General features: G+C 43.9%; 1 protein-coding gene across 21 annotated transcripts in view; it reads right to left on the bottom strand.

The window, feature by feature from the left end:
• KIF1B (kinesin family member 1B) overlaps positions 1–24,794 on the bottom strand; it is a 118,204-nt gene that overhangs the window by 15,425 nt on the left and 77,985 nt on the right. For 16 of the 21 annotated variants that reach the window (XM_075839308.1, XM_075839311.1, XM_075839312.1 and 13 more), the window contains 8 exons: positions 11,915–12,011; positions 10,687–10,835; positions 9,616–9,794; positions 8,606–8,743; positions 6,358–6,606; positions 2,326–2,444; positions 1,365–1,450; positions 44–173 (listed from right to left, as the gene is read on the bottom strand). In XM_075839308.1, the coding sequence (XP_075695423.1) occupies positions 44–173; positions 1,365–1,450; positions 2,326–2,444; positions 6,358–6,606; positions 8,606–8,743; positions 9,616–9,794; positions 10,687–10,835; positions 11,915–12,011 (1,147 nt within the window). Of the gene's footprint in view, positions 1–43; positions 174–1,364; positions 1,451–2,325; positions 2,445–6,357; positions 6,607–8,605; positions 8,744–9,615; positions 9,795–10,686; positions 10,836–11,914; positions 12,012–17,670; positions 22,562–24,794 lie in introns of those variants that run through there. The other 5 variants (XM_075839326.1, XM_075839327.1, XM_075839330.1 and 2 more) reach the window with 2 other exon arrangements.

Below are 24,794 nucleotides of genomic sequence, written 5' to 3'. Positions count from 1 at the left end.
CGGAGGGGACCAGACCCTGATTCGGTGCTTCCATGACCCTTACCCATCTCAGCCAGCCGGTTGACCTCCTCCATAGGAGTGTTCATCTCGGAGCTCTGACCCTGTCCTTCTACAATACGCAGTTCTTCCAGAGACAGTCCAGAGCGAGTTAGGACCGCGGAGGAGAAGTCGTTCTGAGCGCAAGCACAAAATATTTCATAATTAAATAATTTTCACAACTCCTCTTTTATCCCACGGATTGGGAATTTCCCAACGTATAGGGCCGATGGAGGGTTCTAATGTATGCCACTGCATAGGAATACAGTGGCATACCTCGCCCATAGGATCCTATTGAAAAAAAAACAAAAAACGTATTCGCGTGCAGTATTCATTATACTGTATGCCTATGTATGGAATAGCGTAATCGGCTACGTAATTCCATAGAGTAAAAAAAAAAAAAAAAGTTATGCCAACCAACATATACCTTCTTGATGTATCACAAAAGGACACTCTTGGCATACGTCGGGCCAATAGGATCCCATGGATATGTTTGGAAGCTGCAGTGTGAATAGAGCCATAGGTGTCAAAGCGATTACACATCTAAGGTTTACACAATGTAATTACTCAAGGTCGTCAGGGTCAGACTGGTCCGTGGGAGAAATAGAAGATCCTACGGAGGGGCAGCAGTTTGGAGACAATAACCAGGCCGAGCCACAACATGGCCATTGGGTTTAGTAGGGGATAACCCACATGTGGATCATTTGCTGCTGAGTTTATCACTTTTTTGAGTTACTCCACAGATAATCTATCAGTGCCTATAGAATAGATGATGTAAACTTCTAAAGAAAGCCTATACTGGAAAAGCAAGTTTCATTGCATAGCAATCCATTAAAGGGGTTTTCCACGTTCTGACAACTTATGACCTATCCACCGGATAAGTCATCAGTATATGATCGGTGCGTGTCCGACTCCCAGACCCCGCACCGATCTGGAGGCAGCCGGACGACATTGCCGGAATCAGATGGCGCCGGTCAAAGAATAGCGTCCGGGCTGGAGTACTATTCAAGTGACTAGAAGCAGAACTGCAGTTCTCCCGAACGGCCACCACGCAGTGGTCGGTGCCATCTGCTTCCGGCTCTAACTGCTGCATACCGTTCCAAACATCTGTTGCACGGAGGCAGCCGGAGTGAAGGTTCGGTGCAGGGTCCGGGTGACGGACACGCACCGATCATATACAGATGACCTATCTGGTGAAGAGGTCATCAGTTGTCAGAAAGTGGAAAACCCCTTTAATAACGCATGAAAATCCATGTTGCCCCCTCCTCTGTACAGGACCCCTGTGGTGAATGCGACCCTGTAATGTGCTCGCTCATTTATAAAATTACCTTATTGAAGTAATCGTTGTCGAATGAGATCTTGGCTGTTCCTGATTGGCGGATGCCGGATCCATAATCTGGCGCTTCTTCATCACCTTAGAGGAAAAAAAATAAAAAATCTTCAATATATAATTATACATGTTCTCACAAGACCACAACGATGGCAAATCTGTGGCGGCTGGCATTGATGGCTGGTATGGCTACCAGTGTGTGCCGCGCCGCCTGCTCATTGTGGCAGTTTTAGTAGGACTGCTCGGTGATGGGCGTTGCTCACCCTATGACTGTTTATAGACTACGTACCCGTCTGATTATTTGCTATGCCAGCTATGGTACGGTACTACATAAATGGCGAGTCGAAACGAATATTAGCTTTATGTTCATTAATTTGATATTGTTAAAGGGTTTCCGGTTTTATGTAAATAATGTTCTGCAACTTTCTAATATAGTTTCTAATTTAAATCCTCCCCATTGCCAAGATCTCTGCTTGCTGTCAATGAATCCGGAGTCTGAAAACCCATGATGATGTTCAACGGACACTGGTGCACTTGTTAAAAGTGAGTACTATGATATATTGTAACAAATCCTCCACCATTGATGGATGTACTTTCACCTACATCAAGCAGAGATCTTGAAAAAGGTGAGGAAACTAAAGAAAGCATATTAGAAAGTTGCACATATGACTGTAGACTGAAGTGTCAAAATCTATGGGGTTGTCCAGGATTAGAATAACCCGTCTGCTTTCTTTCGAAAAACAGTGCCACACCTGTCCATGGGTTGTATCTGGTATTACAGCTCAACTCTTTTGAAGTGAATGGAGCTAACTGCAATACCACACACAACCTGAACATTTGGGGGCGCTCTTTTTGGAAAAAAGCAGACATGTTTTTCTAATCCTGGACAACTTCTTTCAATGTAAAGTGGCTTGTCGATGGTCTGTATGATATAAAAGGGTAAGACTATCGGGACTTACCAGCAATTGCTTGCACGGCAACACGCAGGAACCCTCGTACATCCCCCTTCTCGCTCACTATGGCCACCCGATGGACCAGCGGGACTGGGAAAAGCAGGTTACTAAGATAGACAAATGCTCTGCAAGAGAAACCACAGGAAGACATGGTATTATATAGCTGCCTATCCACCCGTCACTTCTCTCCATCAGGATCTCATGTCGCCTGCATCCACCCAGATATCATGAGTGACAGATGTGATAAAGACAACACCATACGATGGACGCCATTTATAGATCCACTATCACACAGAATCCACGCTCATGGTGGGGATTATAAAGGAACAGAACGGAAATAAACCAAAATGAAACAGAACATATGTTACAAACATAATCCATGGTCAGAACCAAAAGCATAAAACAGGATTAATAAGCCATGTTATATCCCACTACAAACAAAAACACAAAATACTAAGTAAATTAAGTGGCTGCAAAGAAAATCAAAAGATTAAAACAAATAAAAATCATAGTGTTCCAGACCTCCGATGTCTCTTGGAAGGGGGGGGTCCAGAGGTGGATGGGGCAGGAATCTGCAGTCTAGATCTGCGGGGGTTGTATTATTAGCGCAGTGGCGGATTATGATGAGATATTGGTAATCAATAGGAATGGCCAGGATATGAGCCGCATCCACTGCCCTGTATATGGTCTAGTCGCAATAATAGGAGCCATCCACTTTATAGAACTACAGCTCAACCATTGTATAATGAAAACTTCTGCAACTTTCTAAGGCTTCGTTCACATCTGCGTCGGGACTCCGTTCATGGGTTCCGTCGGGGCTTTCTGTGAGGGGAACACATGAACGGAATCCAATCGGAAACCATAGGTTCCCGTTTGCATCACCGTTGATTTCAATAGTGACGGATCCGGTGCCAATGGTTTCCGTTTGTCATCGTTGTGTAAGGGATCCGTCATTTTGACAGAATGAATAGCGCTGTCGACTACAGTATTTGATTCCGTCAAAACGACAGAACCCTTACACAACGATGACAAACAGAAACCATTGGCACCGGATCCGTCACTATTGAAATCAATGTTGATGCAAACGGGAACTTGTGGTTTCCATTTGTTTCAGTTTGGAGCTTTCCGTTAGGGGAACCCATGAACGGAATCCAACGGAACCCATGAACGGAGTGCTGACGCAGATGTGAACGAAGCCCAGTAGATTTTGGTTTTCCACATGGAAGATCCCTCCCATTATAGTAAAAAGCAAAAGCCTGGATTCTAATAAGCGCAGTCCGCCTGTCTATAGTATAAGGAGCCCTGTTGGCTCTAGCAAAGGGCAACATTGTCAGTGTAGACATGAGTCCAGTCCTAGTACAGGCACGTAATATTGTTTTATTATAATTTAATTTTTTATTAAAGGGTAACTATACTTGACATGTCAGAAGTTTTGATCAGTGGGTGGTCCGAGCACTGAGACCCCCTACCGATCGCTAAAACGAAGAAGCAAAAGCGCTCATGTGAGCGCTGAGCCACTTCGTCTCTGATCGGATTTTCTCGGAAAGCTGAGAAAGTGGTGTACGGAATCAAAAGAAAGTCTATGAGCTCATATATCACTTGCTGGATATTCCGAGAAAAGCTATGACTAAGGACCCAGTGGTCTGAAACGCGTAAGCATGGTCCCGGGATTTTTGTTTTAATCTCTTTGTTTTAACATGACCAAACCATTAATAAACCATTAAACTTTTATACCGAGTGCTGGATACACCTTCATTGTTCACCTCCATTACCTTGTATACCTGCTGTCGACACAGGACCTCATTGGGAGTATTTACAAGCACCAGCAGCACCTGGATCAACTTATACTAACTTGTATCAACCAACGAATTGGAAACGCGGTGAGCGAACTTTCTGTAATATATTTCTTCTTTCTTTTTCATTCCGAGAAAAGCCGATCAGAAACTAAGTGGCTCAGAACTCACACAACGCTTCTGCCGCTTCGTTTTAGTGATCTGTGGGGGTCTCAGTGCTCGGACCCCCACCAATCAAAACATCTGACGTGTCCTAGTGACACGTCAGAAGTTTTTTGAAAGTATAGTTACCCATTAAAAATGTTATAATTTGTACTCTGATCAGTTTTAAACCACCGAAATAGGAGTCATTAGCCCTATTGGGAACCTACAGAAAACCCTAGAGATAAAATACAGTATATATGTAGAGTAGGATCTAATATTGAGAAATACACAACAGGCTTACTGCTATTTATTATATCAAAGGTCTTAAAAAAAAGGTTATTCATCGTCGGAAAATACCCCTTTAAGGCGCCAGTTCAGGTAGTGATATGGTAAGGAGCCGCATCGCTATCACAGCTAACCAAAATATCTGCCGGAGAACAAGCTTCACCCCAAAGAGGGAATTCTAGGAACCCCCGGATTCCGGCATGAAGTGTAAATTTATAGATGGGACTAGAAACTGGAGCACCGGTGGCTTGTAGCTCTTAAAACTACAACTCCCAGCATGTCCTGCCAGTACGACCTCGACTGTATTCCACAAGTTGTATAGTAGATATTAAAAAAAGGAAATCTACAGCAGATCTGTTCATCTTCACACAGGCAAGGCAGCCATAATCCCAGGAAATATGAGGAGCGTAGACAACCTAAGGCCAGATTCACACGAACGAGGGCAAACTCGGTGGTGAAAAATGGCAGTTTTTCACGTCCGAGTTGCACCCGTGCGGGTCCTGTTTTCACGGACCCCTCATAGACTTGAGTCTATTGAGGGATCCGTGAAAACGGAAGAAGATAGGACATGTGAAGGGTCCGCTGGAACAATGGCCGCGTGAACGGCCTCATTGAAATACATGCGTCTTTGTGACAGCCGTTGATTTAACAGCCGGCGCGCTGACGTATACTACGGTCGTCTGAATTTGGCCTAACCCTGCAAATCGGGGCCCTTTTTGTTCCGTCTGTTATACCCCTCAACCAAAGCCAGGGACAGGAGGAGGGGAACAAAGTATTAGCAGCGAGGTTGGTGAGGTAACGGCAACACAAAACAAACTACAAACAAAAAAAAAGGAAAAAATTATAATATGCTTTGTTTTCCTTCTTTATTAAAAAGAAGAAAAAAAATAATAAAAAATGAGTGAGAATTGGGTGATGTTCTGTCACGCTTCCTCAGCATTCTTGTGTCTGACAACCCATGACGGGGACGGAAAGGACAAGTTCTCACATCCACCCACCGCGGACGGTAAAGGGGACGAGGAAATTGAGATTTTCATAATAACACGAGAACTTTTTAGATTCAGCGTCCAGACTCTCATGTTTCCAAAGTAGTAGCGCCCGTTTTACAACAGAATATGATCTTCCGGATACCCTAACCAAGCCAAAATTATTACCTAAAGTGCCAGTCAGGGAATGGAAAACAGCATGTCCTGCATGCCCCTCCCCTCCGAGTCCTCTCAGCCACTGAGCAGAGCCGAGAGAAGTCACATGACACTTCCAAGTAACCTAGACTCTTTAGAAACAGGAAGTGCTCTCCCAATGAGTCAGGAGGGCGGGGCTTGTTTTTTTTGGCTCTTGGTTTGGCACTTCAAGGAGTCATTTGGTGGTGCGATTGTGTCCATTACTTCAAATTTGTTACCACAGTGCCTACATTTCTCATGTAAATGGCATCTGTGTCTGGGGAGAGGTTCCCTTTAACAAAAATAGATAACAATTCAGTCTGGTTATATGTAATATATTCAATAAAAGCTTCGGCCATTATAGTCAATGACTACACTGTGAACCAGGGATCTCTACTTAGTTGGTACAGAATACGGGCCGCGCTACGTTAAAGAAGAAACGGCCATAAGGGATGATGAGGGTCTTCCTGCTGCAGGCAAAGCTTATAGTCCGGACATTTATACTTCTATAGTCCTGACGTTTATATTTTATTTTTTCCTACGTCCCTTGTGACTATAATGAATGGAGGAAAAGGGGAAAATGTTCATATACTGAATGTGGGGTTAATGTTAAGAACTTGTCCTTTCCTGCCGAATCCTTGCACAACCTCACCAACCTTCCTACTAAAATGAACCATGGGGACCGGTCATAAAACGGGTCGTGCCCATCGCTGAAGAGATCAGATCCTTCCTCATTCCCCACATCTGAGCCGGTGTCATCCACAAATGGCTCATCATCGAAATCCTCCATCTGGTCCTGCTGCTCGTCCGCCAGCTCGGTGATGTCGGAGTCGGCTGTTGAAAAGGTGGGGGATGGGGTGCGGTCTGCCAGCCGCTCGTTGACGCAGCCGTGGAATATGGGAGAACTAGACATTTGCAATGGAAGAGTCGTTATCAAAACCCAGAGGGCACTGGTGCAAGAGGAAGGGGGAGGGCGGTGGGGTTGTACTCTCCATAGATTACCAGTAAAACAAAGCATAAATCAAAATAAAAGGGGAGTCAGACCTGGGGGTGGGGGGACGGGATTCAGCAAAGAGAGCAAATACGGGGCAAGCAAGGAGCAAAAAGAAATCAAAATAAAGTATGGGGGGAGGGATGTGTGCAAAACACACGGTGCAATTGTGCAACAGAAAAAAAAAATGGTAAGAATAACTTTATTCAGAGGTGCAAACAGTTACAGTCCCAGTCGCCAGTTGTAACCCCACTTTCTTCTTCTGTGCGCCAGTTATTATACAGGAGTCGCCCCCAAATAAAACTTACCAGGAAAAAACGATAAAAGGCCATGAACATTAAAAAATGAAAAACATTTTTTTAATACTTTATTTCTATGCTGAGATCTGATCGTGTGAAGTCACCGGCCTGAAGCCTGAGGCTGCACTACTGAGAGGTCCTGATGACAACAGGTCTCCTCCTTATTTCTGCCTTATGCAGTGTTGTCATGGGGACCTTGTGTGGAGCCGAATCATTATCTACATCCATAACTGCCGTTATTCAAGCCAAGTCAGATGTAGATATTGATGTAGAGGTGATTTGGATCCACATAAGGTCCCCATGACAACAGTGCACCTGAGTGAACACAGAAGGAGACATCAGAATCTCTCAGTAGTGCAGCCCCAGACTTTAGGCCTGTTACTAAAAACGGTCAGATCTCAGCCCAAAACTGCATCTGAGAGGAAATGTCATCAGAATGGCATATTTAAAGGGGAAGGGCAGTCTTATCACAGACAACCCCTTCAATATGAGCGCCTTCGTGGCAATCAGCTGATCGACGCCGCCATGGATTTGAGCGTCGTCGTGGCAATCAGCTGATCAACGCCGCCATGGATTTAGACCCCTGGCAAACAGTTGATTTTGACATGGCTACATTCAACCGGCTATACAAGCTGGCCGTCCAATCAAGCATGTCCAATGTTAGCGGCTCTCACTCAACCTAGTCCCTAGCGGTGTATCCCCCTGTATGACATCCACATGTCCCAAACTAAATGTGCACTAAAGGGCCTATTTTAATTTTCTTCTTGTAGGTCTCCTTTAAGAAACAAAGCTAGACATACAATGTATACATATCATACAATATATACATATCTTCCACTTTTGACAGCAGTTGCCATGTTTTAGGTTGTTTGCAATTTTCATATAACGTCACATTGGCTACACGTATGTTGCCTCGTGTAGCACGACTAGATCAAGGACTGTATAGAGCTTGTAATATGCCGAGTTCACACGTGGCGGATACATAAAAGCACGCAGTATATCCGCCCTGTGCGCCGCTGGGAATACCGGGCGAAAAAGCTCACCAAACTGTGGCGCAGTTTATCGCCCGGAATGTCGGCTATGGAAAACTGCAGCACTTAGACGACATGCTGGCAGGCAATAGCTGCAAACCCGCCGTAAAGAAACGCAACAACTGCTATTTGTTGCGGGATTTACCTCCCATTGAATTGGGAAAACCCGCGACAAATAAGCATTTACGTAAACATAATTGACATGCTGCGGCATAAAATTCCGCAATGCAAGTCAATTACTGAGCGTTTTTTACCCGCTCAGAATTTACGCAGCGCGTGGGTGAGATTTGTTTTATCTCATCCACTTTGCTGCTACTGTATTTGCTGCGGATTTTCCGCATACAAATTCCGTTGTGAAAAAAACGCGTAATTACCCATAAGGTAATTGAATAATCCATCATTCCAAAAGTAACCAAAAAATATCAAAAAGTCGTCTTACCAAAAACATCAAAAATATATGCAGCAGGTGTAACAGAAAAGTCATGACATCATCACGTAGAAATAATCGGATCCTGGTGACCTCTCCATAATATAAAGCTGAATAGTCAATAGTGAGAGGGATCACACGGGGACGTGAACCTACCTGCCGACAAGTTTGAACCAGTGGAAGCGATCGTAGAACGGGTCACCACCACTTAATACTGCGTCGGCTTCGTCTTGGATGTTGGACGCCATTTCTCCTGCTCGGTCGTACATCTCTCGCATCTGTTCCAGCCGTAACCTACGGGAGGAGGGGTGAAGTGTATTGGAAATAAAAGTGGTTGTAAGCACCATCCAGTGGAATTTGAAGTGGTGATGAAGGTAACTATGATCTCAGTATACTTCTCAGTTTTTAAGAGCTCTGTTTGCTGTCAATGAACGGAGGCAATCATTGTTTATATTTAGAGACCGGTGGTGTTCAAACAGGTGAACGGCTCAGCCGTAAGTCTATTGAAGCGGCGTCTTCTAATGAGCCTCGCACCTATGTAAACATCTCATGATCAAGACAGGTTTTTAGTCGCTAGATATAAACAGTGATTCCCTCCATTCACTGACAGCAAACAGTTCTTACAAAATGAGTGGAATTGAAACACAAAATAAATAAGAAATTTGCCGCACTTTCCATTATATATTAGAAACCGGTACCTAAAGTACGGCATTAGATTGTAGTCAGCAGATGTCACAAATTTTAACGGGATCCGGCAACAATCTAATCTATATGCAGACGGTCCCTTCAATGTCTACTGCCAAGGGAAACGAGGATCCAAGATACTGGATTTTTAACGGTCAGATCCTTTGGAGATATGCAGCGCCAGTCAGCCGCTTATCTCCCTTTGTATCATTTAATAAATCTGAACATGCATGTCATTAGGGGAGGCAGAGGTGATAACTGCTAGTTTAAAGTGGATTTCCCGTATGATGAAAAAAGCATCTGTTGTAATTTTTTTCAGCAACCCTCTTGTCATGTCCATTGAAGTGAAAGGGGCTGAGTTGCAATACCAGACACAGCCCAAAGACAAGAGTGGCGCTGTTTCTAGAGAAAAAAAAAAAGGCGACCCATGTCTGTAAATATGGACAATACCTTTAAGAATTATTAGAATAGTGGAGACTTGCCTGAGTTTTTCCAGTGACCAGTAGTGTGTGGCTCCATTTTTCAAGTCCTGCACTTCCACCGCCACCACTGTACGGGGGAAGGGTTGATCTTCAACTATTCTCTCACACTCCGGAGGAAGCAGCTCGGGCGGAAGTGGAGAGTACAGCGTATCTGTCAGCAGCACAAACTGGAATTGCACCTAATGCCAAGACGGAACAAATGATTAAACACCCAAACAGAGGCGCACTTTTTGGTCAATACTGCACGGGTGGGCCGCGGAGTGTCATCCGCATCGGCCCGGACACACACCCATAAATATACGGGAAGGTGCCCGTGGCCGATAGAAATTAATGGGTCAGTATTTTAACTGCAATTATGGATCGGTAATTGCGGATAAAAATTACGGTCGTGTGCATGAGGCCTTAGGCCTCATGCACACGACCGTAGCCGTGTGCACGGCCGTGATTTTCGGGTCGGCCGGCAGCGAACTGTCAGCGGACTGTCAGCCGCAGGCCGCCCGCAAATCGCGGGACATGCACATGGCCGCCACCATTGTTTTCAAGACATGCCCGTTCTTTCTGCGGTCCGGGCTCCCGGGCCGAGCAAGGACCGCAAAAACTACGGTCGTGTGCATGGCCCCATAGAAAAGAATGGGGCCGCAATTCTCCCGTGGATTTTCGGGGGAATTGCGGCCGCAAAAACACGGTCGTGTGCATGGGGCCTTACTGGTTCCGGTTTTATATTCGTTACCCATGTAGGCAGAATACGTAGCGGATAATAAAAAATCTGTTCAAAATGGGTACCAAATGCAACAGAGAGGGATAAAACAAGCGTTCCCATACTCTAAATGAGATGATACACACTATAAATAAGTGTTGTGCAAACTTTGGCTTCCAGCTGTTAGGAAACTACAACTCCCAGCATGTCTTAATAGTGCGGCACAGGGAAAAGTGTACAGGTCTTATGGCACACCGGTCACCATGAAGATTTCGGGATCACTGTCCCTCCCGTTCTTTCATCTCTCCACCTCCTCGGTACTCACGGTACGGAACCGGATAATGAAATGAATAAAGAGCGGACGAGCTCCTCACCTTCTTCTTCAGCTCCACGCTGATGGCGTTGGCTTCTTTTAGGTACACGGCATTTCCCCACAGCAGGTCCCGTAGAGATGTAAACTGGTGGTGCCGCCACTTCTTGAATGCCCATTGAGCAAGTTCAAACTCATGCTGTGTCCAGGGAACTGTAAGGAGATAAATGTGCCCGGTTACTATACTCCATGCCAACATAGGCTGCACAATGACTACACAGAACATTTCACAGCCCGCCATCATTTGTGGTGCTCCGAGCCGTCACCCAAAAGGTGCAGCAGGATCAATTGCACCTCAGTTGTACTGCATTGCAGTAGGATGAGATGTTGCACTGGGTCTACACCGTATAACCGAGAATATGCAAGCCTTAGAGCACTACAAATTCAGAATCCCCTCTTATATGTAACCTCCATATATAGGAAGCCTGCAAATAAGATTTCTTAATCCTTGCGTGGATCTCAGCATACTTATGGTTAACTCGTTTAGGGTCAAAATTCTGTGCCTATTAAATTCATATTATATCTTTATTGGGAGCCATAGAATTAAACAGTAAAATTCTGTCTGCCTGCAGCCACCACTAGAGGGAGCTCACTACATATAGATATATACAGCTCCCATAGAGTTACATGATAACATTCAAAGCCTGCAGCCACCACTAGGGGGAGCTCACTATATACAGATATATATAGCTTTTATAGAGTTACATGACATTCTGCTGCCTGCAGCCACCACTAGGGGGAACTCATTAAATACAGAGGTATACAGCTCCCATAGAGTTACACGATGACATTCTGTGCCTGCAGCCACCACTAGGGGGAACTCCCTACATACAGAGATATACAGCTTCCATAGAGTTACATGATAACATTCTGCTGCCTGCAGCCACCACTAGGGGGAGCTCACTACATACAGAGATATACAGATCCCATAGAGAGTTACATGATGACATTCTGCTGCCTGCAGCCACCACTAGGGGGAACTCACTACATACAGATATATACAACTCCCATCGAGTTACATGATAACATTCTGCTTTCTACAGCCACCACTAGGGGGTGGTCATGTCTGCAGCTTGGCCTGCAGAGACAACCAAAGATGGCATTGTAGGATTGTGGCCTGGAGGTGGTGGAGACAAATGTTCTCCCCAAACTCATCTAGTAGTTTTAAGGTTATGGTACGTTCTAGGTTTTCCCCTTTTAGAAAAAGATGAAGAGGCCATAAAGACTCTTACCCTCCTCTTCCTCTTCATCCTCTTCCTCGGTGGTCTCAGCAGTCAGTGACCGGGTCTCCACTTGCTTCTGAAGAGCCTGCAGTTTGCTTTCATAATCCTAAGGATGGAGAGACAGGACGTATAGGAAAGACAGGAAAGAACACGTGTATCTGAAGAGAACCGGTCAGAGAAGATTATGGGAATTCCAGGGACATAGAATCAATTCTACAAGTCAAGCACCATGTACGTAATAGGAGAACGCAGAGGAGACCGGGGCAAGTAGAGGTTAATGCCCTTATCCCGTAATCTCTTATGTCACAGTATAGAAGGGCTGACACTGAACTGACACAAGGTATCAGCCAGGAATTAGTACGCCCATCATCCGCAGCGGATAGAATGTGGTTTATACTGTTATAATTAAACGTTTGCAGCGCAGAAATAATCCTAAATCTACATAAAACGGAGCAGAACTGGCGCAATGTCCGGTAAGAACCAATCAGATCCTGACTCATTCTTGTAAGGCAAGTTAAAAGTTAGCAGCGATTTGAGGCACTGCCAGCAAACAATTTCTAGGGGAGAATTACTGTAATATGACGTCTCATGATCCGTAAAAAATAACAAATCTCCATATGGCTCAGTATGAAATCATAGGTGCCCGGGGGTACAGTAAGGGCCCCATACACTTCTATGGGTGCTGATCCGTACAACACAGATCCATGTTACATCCATGTGCATCAGACTGATAAATAAGTCATTTCGTTTGCTGTGCGGATGTGGAAGGCAAAAGACAGAAGAGATTTTCATTGCACATATAGTTTGGAGGACGCATTTATGTATAGAAATAAAAAAATGATAGTCTAGCCCGGGCCTAAACGGTGCTCCAAAAACCAATATCAAATTGCTGCATGATCTGGAAGGAAACGTTTCACTGCTAATGCAGGGGATCTGAAAGAATAAGCTTACTGCTGCCCCCTGGTGTTATTAAAAACATATTACACCGGAATACTTATAAAGAGGTGTTACAAAACCGCTTATACACATTATCAGGGTACTATAGGGTACAGTATATAAGGAATAAATTGTCTGAGCTGATTACAAACTCTTCTCGAGATTTGTGACACCAGATTGTAAGAACCTAGCTATTATATATCTATATAGATACATAGATACATAGATACATAGATAGATAGATAGATAGATAGATATGAGAGAGATAGATAGATAGATAGATAGATAGATATGAGATAGATAGATAGATAGATAGATAGATAGATAGATAGATAGATAGATAGATAGATATGAGAGAGATAGATAGATAGATAGATAGATAGATAGATAGATAGATAGATAGATAGATAGATAGATAGATATGAGAGAGAGAGATAGATAGATAGATATGAGATAGATAGATAGATAGATAGATAGATAGATAGATAGATAGATAGATAGATATGAGATAGATAGATAGATAGATAGATATGAGATAGATAGATAGATAGATAGATAGATAGATAGATAGATAGATATGAGATAGATAGATATGAGAGAGATAGATAGATAGATAGATAGATAGATAGATAGATAGATAGATAGATAGATAGATAGATAGATATGAGATAGATAGATAGATAGATAGATAGATAGATAGATAGATAGATAGATAGATAGATAGATAGATAGATAGATAGATATGAGAGAGATAGATAGATAGATAGATAGATAGATAGATATGAGAGAGATAGATAGATAGATAGATAGATAGATAGATATGAGATAGATAGATAGATATGAGATAGATAGATATGAGATAGATAGATAGATAGATAGATAGATAGATAGATAGATAGATAGATAGATAGATAGATAGATAGATATGAGATAGATAGATAGATAGATAGAGTGGCTAGGTTCTTACATTCGGCTGTCACACCACTAATTCATTGCAGCTTTCGAAGGAATTAAATAAAAGCTATATATTTTTGGGGTGAATATTTACCTGAAGGTTGTGTTCACACAATGCGGTAGTGTGCCGAGAGGCCAAAATCCGTTTAGCAAACCACATGCGTTTTAACCTGATTCCCCTGTAAAAACCGTGGGGCCAGTAACCGCATCACGGAACCACAGCAATGTGCGGCAAACCATTACCGTAACGTGAGAACCCAGTCTAATAATGCAGACGAAAAATTTAGCTGCTGCCAATGATTGTTTGTGTTCTGTTCACATCTGCGTCTGTAATCTGGTTTTCTGCTCTGTCATAAGGGAAGAAAAACGGAATGACGGATCAGTCACGTGACAGACACCAACAGTGTCCAACGGAACCCATTGACTTTAATGGGTTTCGTCAGGTTTCCATCATGGTGTCCACCATTTTCCTGGACAAAATAGCGCCGCATGCTGCACTGTTTGGTCTGAGATTTTTGCTGAGGCCGGAGACGACGCAGATTTGAACACAGCCTTAAAGAGGCTCTGTCACCAGATTATAAGTGCCCTGTCTCCTACATAATCTGATCGGCGCTGTAATGTAGATAACAACAGTGGTTTTTATTTTGAAAAACAATCATTTTTGAGCAAGTTATGAACAATTTTAGATTTATGATAATTAGTTTCTTAATAGACAACTGGGCGTGTTTAGAGAAGTGTATGACGCTGACTAATCAGTGACCAATCAGTGACCAATAAGCGTCATACACTTCTCTTCATTCCAGCCCAGCTTCTTTCACTGCACAGCGTGATCTCGCAAGATCACGCTGCGTTCCCAAATACACCCACATTAACTTTACTGAAGTGTCCCGAGAGTGAATAGACATCGCCTCCAGCCAGGACGCGATGTCTATTCACAATGCCGACACTTCGGTAAAGTTTCTGTGGGACTTACACAGCACGGCGTGATCTCACAAGATCACGCTGTGCTGTGAATACAGATGGACATGAATGAAGAGAAGTGTATGACGCTGATTGGTCACTGATTAGTCACTGATTGGTCAGCGTCATACACTTCTCTCCTCCAGTTGTCTATTAAGAAACTAATTAGCAGAAATCTAAACTTGCTCAAAAATGATAGTTTTTAAAAATAAAAACCACTGTTATCTACATTACAGCGCCGATCAGATTATGTAGATGGAGCATTTATAATCTGGTGACAGAGCCTCTTTAAATAATTTGCACTGAAAATCAGTCAGATGGAGCCTGATTGGTTGATATTGGATACACCGAAATGTTGTCATCAGTAGTTTTTACATGAGGGCCCAAGTGTGCGGACATAGACCTGGATGAATAGAAACTTTAGTAGTTGTCATACTAAACAAGGCAACAAGTTTTGGGGACATTAAAATAAGGAAATTACATCACAAAAAAAACATACTTTTTTTAATGTAACTGTAGAAGTTTTATAGAGAAGTGATGATGGAAAGCAAAACGGCGCCATCTAGCACAATATTGTTGTGAACGTTTAGTAAGTCAACCTTTAATCAGCATTGTCGCTATGATCAACAAAAATAAAATCCCGCATTTTTGTAATATATCTTCATTAGCTTTTTGTTGGTTTCACATATTTTTCTATTGGTATTTAAAAAAATGTTGCTACCTGGAAACTGTCAGCAAGTAGGCTAAATGATGCTGTAGGACCTTGCTACGGCTTTATATGTATTGTGACTATAAATTCTGAGCATACCTTATTAACGCATCAGTATAATTCACTGTCGTGTGAACGACCCAAATACTCAGAACAACGAACGATATCAACGTTTAATACTTGTCCTGGACATTGATGTGTAAATGATCGGGGGTATAGGGGGTTTTATGATGATAATGAGTGAACCCGACTCAGTCTATTCACAGGACACCGTTATGTATTCTAAATATCGAAAAAAGTTCTAAGAATAGTAGATCCAACAACAGCAACTTGTTAATGGTTTCCAGATCGCAAAAAAAAAAATTCCCACACTGAAGAATTTTTATTTTTATTTTTTAAGAGGCTCTGTCACCAGATTCTCAAATCCCTATCTCCTATTGCATGTGATCGGCGCTGCAATGTAGATAACGGTAACGTGTTTTTTTTTAAAAACGTGTTTCTTTTCGTATGTCCAACTGGGCGTGTATTGTGTTTTTAACTGGGCGTGTTTACAGGTTTTACTAACTGTGCGTTGTGAATAGAAGTGTATGATGCTGACGAATCAGTGACAAATCAGCATCATGCACTCCTCTGCATTCATTTACACAGCACATAGTGATCTTACTAGAACGATGTGCAGCCACATACACAAGTGTCCTGATAATGAATACACATGATCTCCAGCCTGGACGTCATGTGTACTCAGAATCCTGACCCTTCTGAATCTTTTCTGTGAGATTCCAGCAAGCCACGCGTAATCTCGCGAGATTACGAGGTAAACAAGATTTCGTTTCCGTTGCTGGAAATCTGACAGAAAAGATTCAGAAGTGTCAGGATTCTGAATACACATGACGTCCAGGCTGGAGGTCATGTGTATTCATTATCAGGACAATGTGTTTGGTGCAACTTTCTATATACTTTTTATTAAAAATTACTTTTTGAGACACAGCTGCTCTGTATATAGGATACAAAGCAGCTGTATCTAGCACTGAAACATGTATCCGTCAGGTCAGTGGTACTGACGGGTTCAGTGACAGCGGGTCCTGCGTGTCTCGGTCACGCAGAATCCATCTGTTCTCCATCACATCTAAGTTATCAACTGTCAGAGACACTCAGGACCTGCTGACACTGAACCTGTCAGTACCGCTGACATGACTGATACCGGTTTCAGCGCTAGATACAGCTACAATACAAAGATTCAAGATGATTGATGTACACAGGGTCATGCATTCTATATCTCAGCCACTAGATGGCAATGTAGACCCACAGTGGTGGAGAGTCGGGTTGGGGAATGCTATGTTCTGTAATCTTGATATACACGTAGATGTAGCAGAGCTGATCTTGATCAAGTTGACTATGTCAAATCCAGGTTAAGCTATTGTAGACTTACATGCAGTCCTTTGTAAACCTACAGATCACCACGAATTGTGCCAGATACCAAGCTCAGCACTGCTACATCTGTATAGCATAAAATTAATTTTCAAAAAATATTATTAACTTATCTGTACTGATCTTAATTTTACTCCAGTCACATCCACAGCTGCATTGAGAATCCTCCTGCCTACTCCAGATCTGGAGTCCATCAGCATGTACAGACAGAATCACATAAGTAGAGATCCCATAATAGAATGCGTTGCATTCGGGGAGATGTAAGCTTCTGCCTGCATCAGACTACTGTATAGTGACGGATGCAGACACTAGGACAAAGCAAAATTGCAGTTATGATCAATCCAGACACTGAACCAGCAGGGTCTGCAAATAGTTCTTATGTCGTCCGGGAAATCAGCACATTTCTGAATGCAGCTGTAGATTTTAGGACAAGTCTACCAAAATATTTTGGGATTTTCATCAAATCTGGAAAGCTTCACTCAGCAGAAGAGTCCTGTGTTTTAAGGCAGAACCATCTACATGGAGATGTCTTTCTTAAAGGGACACTCCGTGCAAAACTGATACACTGTGTTATGCCTAGTGCAGGGCCAGAGGGGGTGGTGCCTGACACAGGGGTTCTTTGAAAGTTTGTGTCAAGCTCCGCCCCCTCAGGTCCTCCAATAGACATAATACAGTGCATCAGTTTTGCACAGAGTGTCCCTTTAATGAGAAGCGTGTCGATGCGGAGACGTGAAGAAATAATATACAACACACACAATGAAGAGTGAAATAAGTCGACTTCAGTATCAGTTCAAAGTTTATTTATAGAGCAGCATTTAAACAGACAGGTTGTAAAATCTGTACAGAAACCTGCTCATCGGACAGCTTACAAAAAAGATCTGGGCCCCGCGGGGCCCCACAAGAACACGTCCTTTCTTGATGTTTCCAGGATCAATCGTTTTTATGGAAACAAGGCTTTCTTTTATTTTTTGCCCTCGGCCTGGATGGGCATTTAACCCCAAAAAGTGGTAAAATAGAGTGACCAGAGCCACCTCCATATTATCAGACGGGGTGTGCGGGTTAAAGGCACCTATAGGTAGTAGAACGTCAGACTCAAAGAATTGTGGTAGATCAAGATACTCCGTGCTGGGTGGATGGAAAGCTCCGCGTCACGTATAAACATTCTGACCAGACACAGACACACCAGGAATCACGTCTATTCTCAGGAACGGCCGGGAACCCGTGATGTCACTGAGGCAGCCGGCCATGTGAACCATCCCATAGGGGGCGCCCTAATGTGCATTTGCGGCTTTGACACCGATTTTGACTACATGGCGAATGGAAACTGGGCCTTCAAATACGAAGAGTTACATTTTACACTACCAATGCAGGGCGCCAGCTGTCACTTTACTATACCTTTTTGGGTACCCCCATTTCCGTACACCTCTTTAGGGAATTCTGGTAATAGAGGGGGGGACCCCTGTTCAGGATCCTCATAGTATAGAGCGGTTACTTGGAGCGTCTCTCTCTCTCTGGAGGACCGGTCCTGTCTTGTATTACACAGACAACACATTGATATGAATGGACACTGTGTAATGCTTAGTTTCCCCTGTGGTGGCGCTGCAGGAAAAATGAACACTTACTGCCAGGTTTACCTAGGGATTAAAGCTGATCGCTGGGGGTCCCAGCAGGGGACCAGCTTATTGCCAAGAGATCATTCTAACAAAGTTAAGATTGTCCAAAGCGGAGAACCCCTTTAGAGCTAGGACTACATGGGGGTTTAAAGGTCACTTACATTTGGGGGGGGGAACAATGTGTAGCTCTAGCAGGACATCATGGCAGCAACCAAATGGCGGCTGTGTACAGTATTATACTGGCTACATTTGGAGCATGTGTTATATTTAAAGCAACGGTCTCCAACCTGTGGCTGTCCAGTTATTGAAAAACTACGACTCCCAGCAAGTCCTGACAACAGGCATGCTGGGAGTTGCAGTTTCACAACCCTTATATAAAGAGTAAGCGTCAATTAGTATGAATATTTTAGCCCTTAACATATCTTAATCCCTCGACAAACCTCTTAGACACTTGCACGGTCTTTCCCCATGAGGCAATGCTAGCCATGTAGCAAAGCACAAACTTACCTCCCCCTCCCAAGCAACTCCGATAGGGATAAGAAAATGTAACTAATTCTCTTTCCTCAAAGTAGTTGCTGAACTTGTAACGAGCTGTAACTGAACGCTCTGAAGCTGTCAAAAATAACGGATACAAATCTGCGTTTTTGGGGCTAAATAGATAATCCAGTTGCACAAACAATTTGGGCCGAGCAGCGATCTCCAGCCCTCTACACTGTAGTGTAAGTAAAGTCAGCCGATATAAATTGTGTTTTACTTTATAGCGGCCGGATTACAGGATAACCCATCCCCCCACAGTTCTGTCCTGAATTACACAGACAACCCATTGATATGAATGGACACGGTGTAATTCTTCATCACCTCTGTGGTGGCGCTGCAGGGAAATATAACACTTATTACAGCTGATCGCTCGGAGTCCCAGCAGGGAGACACTTTGTGATTAGCCAAAAGTCAAGGAATCCTTCTAACAAATAGGGATTGTCCGTAGCTGACACTCTTTGAAACTTTTACAAAAAGTTTTAGAGCAACATGAGTTTGAACCTTTTTTTATTTAGCGGTTCGTGGCAGAAGGGATTGTGGAGGTTGTAATTAGAATAAAGCCCCTGAGACAGTGCGCGGTGCTGAGGTACATTGTCATTACATCCAATGCATTGCAAGATCTCTAGGTGGCGCTATTTCACTATACAAACCCATTTCATTGACATTGAGTATACAACATGATGTCATCATATGACATCACCAGCATTTAGGTAGTAAATACCTTGTGCACGAAGCACTTCAAGCCAAGCTACATGTTTTTTTTTGTGTGTTTTTAAATGAATTTATTTTGCTCTGCCCTGTTCACACTGGTGGCATGTGTTCCATTTTTACACCCACGACAAATATCGCATTTGAACCTTATGGATCCCGTTGACTTCTAACGGGCCATGATGTTTTCACAAGGGCATCAGGTCAACGGACCATGACTAAACGGACCGCGACGCCAGTGTGAACCAAGGCTTATTCTGTTATATGGGAAGAATTACAATTTTATTGGTTTAATACATTTACAGTATTTTCTTTATTTTTTGTTGGAAAGTGGAGCTCCCGTGACTGCACTCAATCCGGCGGAGAAGGAAGCGCAGCATGATACATTTTATACATTTAAAGCTTTCTTCAGGGCAAACAATATTCTCAAGTTTTATTTTTGCAAGTACCAAACCTAAAAGACACATCACCAGGCCCTTTATAAGGAGCGCGTGTAAAACCGCTCATACACTTACAGTAGCTGTCGGCTTGTTCGGGGACAGCTATCCCTTCCCGACTCCCTCTTACGCGCTCGGCTCGCTGAAATCAGCGGGTTCGGCCGACTTTCATCTACGGTCTATGGGCCCATTAAACCCTGCAACCTACGGGTCACCATTTATTTCTCTACTTCTGTGTAATGCCTAATACAATACATAGTATCGGACATGAGAAATGACAATTAACGTAACCAAGGGGGCGACAAAAGCTAAAGTGGTTAAACGTTACCGCTATCCATTGTAGAAAGGAAAGCAATGATTATATAATGAGCAGGCTGCAGATAATACATGGAAAGGAGAGCTCTGCACGGAGAAGGTGCCCCCCCCCCCCAGAGAGTCAGGGTAAGGGGGTTTTAGGGTTGGGGTCATTTATTAGGATGAGTGATTTTACTTTGTCTATTAGTGGTTGTACATTTTTTTTTTATATATAGAAGAAAAAAAAACATTAAGATGTAAAGAAACTAAAAAGTCAGTGCACTTAATAGAAGGTCACAGAGAATAAGCCACAATGTGGGGATTATGGGATTATTTTAGTCTATGTGATCATTTTAGGTAGTACGCAGCCAAGGTGAATACTGAAGGTGGGAGAGGTAGCGAGTCTTGAGAACGTGGACGGAGAGTCTCCCACTATATTGTTGCCCATTGGGGAACTAACACGCGTTTCACTCAGACTCTCTCCTGGGCTCCACAAACAAACAAAAAAAGAAAAAACACACACAAAAAAATAATTCAGGAGTAGGAACCTTCAATGCACCCAACACTGTTATGGTTGATCAACCAATTTAGGGGGGAATGACATGGCACAAATCTTTAAAAAAACCTTCCTGTCTAATGCACGTAACAGTCCTAAGAGAGCAGCTCACACCGTGGTCTCCCGCCCGGATTTGAGGTTGGGAGCGGAGTACTGACGTCTCATGCGAGGTGGAGTGACAAACTGGTTGTTGTGATGATGGGGTCGCTGGCCCTGTTGGTTGTAAGAGTTGTTGCAGCCGTTATTGCCGTCGTCATGGTACGGGCCCCAGTTCTGTTGCCTTTGCGGACTGTCGTGATGGTAGAAATTCTGTGAGTCAGTCTGCTGAGAGTCACAGGACTGCAGGGATTCGGAGGAGCCCGATGCTTGACGTCTTAGTCCTTTTTGATACCCGTTGAGAGAATTGCTTCTCCAGCGACCAGGTGGATTGTCATGGTTATTGTGCTGCCCCCGGTACTGGTTTAAGTGTTGGTTGCGCATCTGGCTGTAGGGGCTCCAGATTTGCCGGTCTGGATCTACCTCCTCCTCCTGTTCCTGGATTTGGGCCTCTTTTGGGATTTTAACCTCTATGACTTTTTGGTCGGTGATGATAATATGAGTGCCTGGACTCCAGGAAGTGCGGTGGCTGGGATTGCTTTTGAAGGGGAAGCGTGGTTTGCGATTCTCCGGCGGGATGAATCGGTGCGGAGCGTTATTCCTTCGCAGCTGCTTAGCAATTTCCTGCTGTTGGAGGTTCTTAAATTTGATTTGTTCCTGCCTCATCCAGTTAGTCCGTCCTCGACGGAACAAAGCGTCGCTGTCCAATAGTTGGTGGCTTTCTTCGTCAGGTTCTCCGCAGGATCTTTTACTTGGTTCACTTGCTGGTCCTTTATCAGCTTCGGTACTAGACTCCCGGCTCTTACGTTCAGCCTGCGGGCCCATTAGAGGTAACACTTTCTCCATCTTCAACATTTTATTTCTGAGGACTTCTATCTCCACGTCCTTCATGTTATTCTGATTCTTGACTTCCTGCAATATGTCTTCCAGTTTGTCAACATGAACCTTAAGATCATCGACATCGGTTGGTCCCTTACAAACCGGCACCACATCCTCAATCCTTTCATCCCCCACACCTACTGTATCCCACACATCCCGAGCTACTGCCCGCCAAGAATCCCGCTCATTGGGATCCTTCTTCCCATACATGGAACAAAGCTCCTTCATTTTAACTATGGCAAGAGCTTCAATCTCCTGACGGCTGTGCTGAAAGTCGTTCAGAGCCACCTCGTAGCAGATCTCCTTCACGGCTTGGATTTTCAGATCAGAGATGGTCACCCACTTGGAATCTTTGCTCAGCCGACGTCTCTGAGGGATGTGGTACATCTTATTCGTTTCGCGTTTCTTGCCGCTGCTTGGGAGGCCGCATTTCTTAACGATGCTTTGCACTTTGCTGGGAGGAAGTTTTTCCCGTAAAGAGGTGATTAAGCGCCAGCTCTCTTCACACGATCGCTTCTCGGAGTCGTCTCCGCTATCTGAGTCCGCATCCTTGAGAAAGAAAAAAAATCAAAATGGCCCCAAAAGAAACTAAAAAAAAATGGAAACACTAAAATAAAAAAGACAAACAAAGAAGGCATGAAACGGAAAGGAAAACAAAAGGGGAGGTGAAAATAAAAATGAAGGGTGATATTTTAAGAAATATAGTCCTCACCTAGAACGTGTGAAAGGGTTGAAGAGAGGACAGGCAGCCTTCATTAAAAGAGCAGAGTTAGAGGTGGAGGAAACACAACCCATGCCCACGGCACACAGGCCAAATCCTGTATCTCTCTGCACAGCAAACCCACCACTCCAAGATGCAAGAAGGACAGGTCAGCCAAGAAGAAGGGGAGTACACGCAGGTTAGTAGATGCAGATCTCTGGTGCGCGGCTTGGAGGGTGAGTTATAGATTCGACAGGAAAGACGTGTTACACAAGCGCTCGGTGTAGACGTGTGTGCAAGGAACTTCCCTACTGACGGCTGGTTGTGCTCATTGATTAAATCTGACGGAAATGGAGAAAGAATGACGGTCATCCTATTCAAGGTGTCAACTAATTTACTGCTTTAATCATTAAGGGGCATTTGGATTCTAGTAAGGGTGCAACCTCATGCTGGGGCAGCCACATGTGGACGACAACTGACCCACATGTGGTGGCCAAAGGCTGCGCGATTTTGCCAGTAACACTCCCTGTGGGTGTTGTTTGGTCTGCATGCGGCCGCTGCAGCGTGAAGGTGCCCCCCAAGGCCCAGTGCAAAAAAAAATCTGCCTCAAAATCCCTTATGTTTTAGCAACATTTTGAAATGCAAGCATTTTTTCTTTTTGCTTTTCTTTTTTGTTTGTTTTTTTTCCCACTTTATTTTCTTCTGTCAATTCATCTAATTCAAAAACCGGGTCAAAAAACGCTTTAAGGCTATGTTCACACGGGGTATTTTGCCGAGTTTTTTGACGCGGAAACCGCGTCGCAAAACTCGGCAAAAACGGCCCGAGAACGCCTCCCATTGATTTCAATGGGAGGCGTCGGCGTCTTTTTCCCGCGAGCAGTAAAACTGCCTCGCGGGAAAAAGAAGCGACATGCCCTATCTTCGGGCGCTTCCGCCTCTGACCTCCCATTGACTTCAATGGGAGGCAGAGAAAGCATATTTCGCGCTGTTTTATGCCCGCGGCGCTCAATGGCCGCGGGCGAAAAACGGCGCGAAAATTTGCTGCGAAAATCGGCGTGCAGGGAGAGGAAAATCTGCCTCAAAGTTCCAAACGGAATTTTGAGGCAGATATTCCTCCCCCAAAATACCCCGTGTGAACATAGCCTAAAGGAACGTGGTGCTTTTTTTCTGCCTCCCATTGATTTTAATGGAGGTTTAGTGGCAGAAACCACACCAAGATAGGGAAGATAGAGCAATTTTTTTTCTGCGAGCTGTCAAAGACCACCTGGGGGAGAAAAAAAAACAAAACGCCTCTCCTTCCCACTGAAATGAATAAAGGGAGATTTGGGTCATTTTTTGGCGCGGATTCCGACGCGGTTTCCACGTCAAAATCAGCACCAAAAAAAACTCTGTGTGAACTATGCCGAAAGAGGTGCTTAAACACTCACCGATATTTAAAGGAGAGAGTGGATTGGTTAACAAGGGCTAGGATATCATTACCGGCAATTACCTAAAGCCGGAGCAGGGAAGCAACGGGGGGATAAATCACCGATAAGTTACAAACAGTCCGCGGCCTGAAGTCTATAGGCACACAACAGACCACCATGCAAGTACTACGCCTGGATGAGTGGGGGGTTCTCCCTTTTAAGCCAAAGTGACTGCAAAGAAGCCGGACCCCTAGCGTCTGATAGTAGCAGCAGCGGGACCCCCTTCACAATGAGCTAATCGCTAGGTTACCTGCCCAATGGAAACTGTCCCAAGTAGGCTTATCATATGGCCTTAAGTTACAGCCCAATATGCAATTGTAAGAAATAATCAGGCAAACCCTACAGATCCTCAACCAACACGGCAAACATAACACCAGGGCGGGAAATCTACAGCTTAACAATCACTAACGCAAAAGAAAAAATGCCACGGCAATCCAAACGCTAGAGATAAAGCCAGACTACAGATTTATGGCAAAACTATCAGCCCCAAATAGTGAAGTCTGTCCAGTAAGTTTCTCATTTCAACACTTCGTCTTCTTATAATGGACAAGTCCAAATCTGACGGTTCAGAACAGACGAACATTTAAAGGGGTCGTCCAGATTTAAGAACGAGTCT

This window comes from Rhinoderma darwinii, chromosome 10 (genome assembly GCF_050947455.1).
Source record: "Rhinoderma darwinii isolate aRhiDar2 chromosome 10, aRhiDar2.hap1, whole genome shotgun sequence".
Lineage (NCBI taxonomy): Eukaryota > Metazoa > Chordata > Amphibia > Anura > Rhinodermatidae > Rhinoderma > Rhinoderma darwinii.
This window is presented reverse-complemented; position numbering and strand designations above follow the sequence as displayed.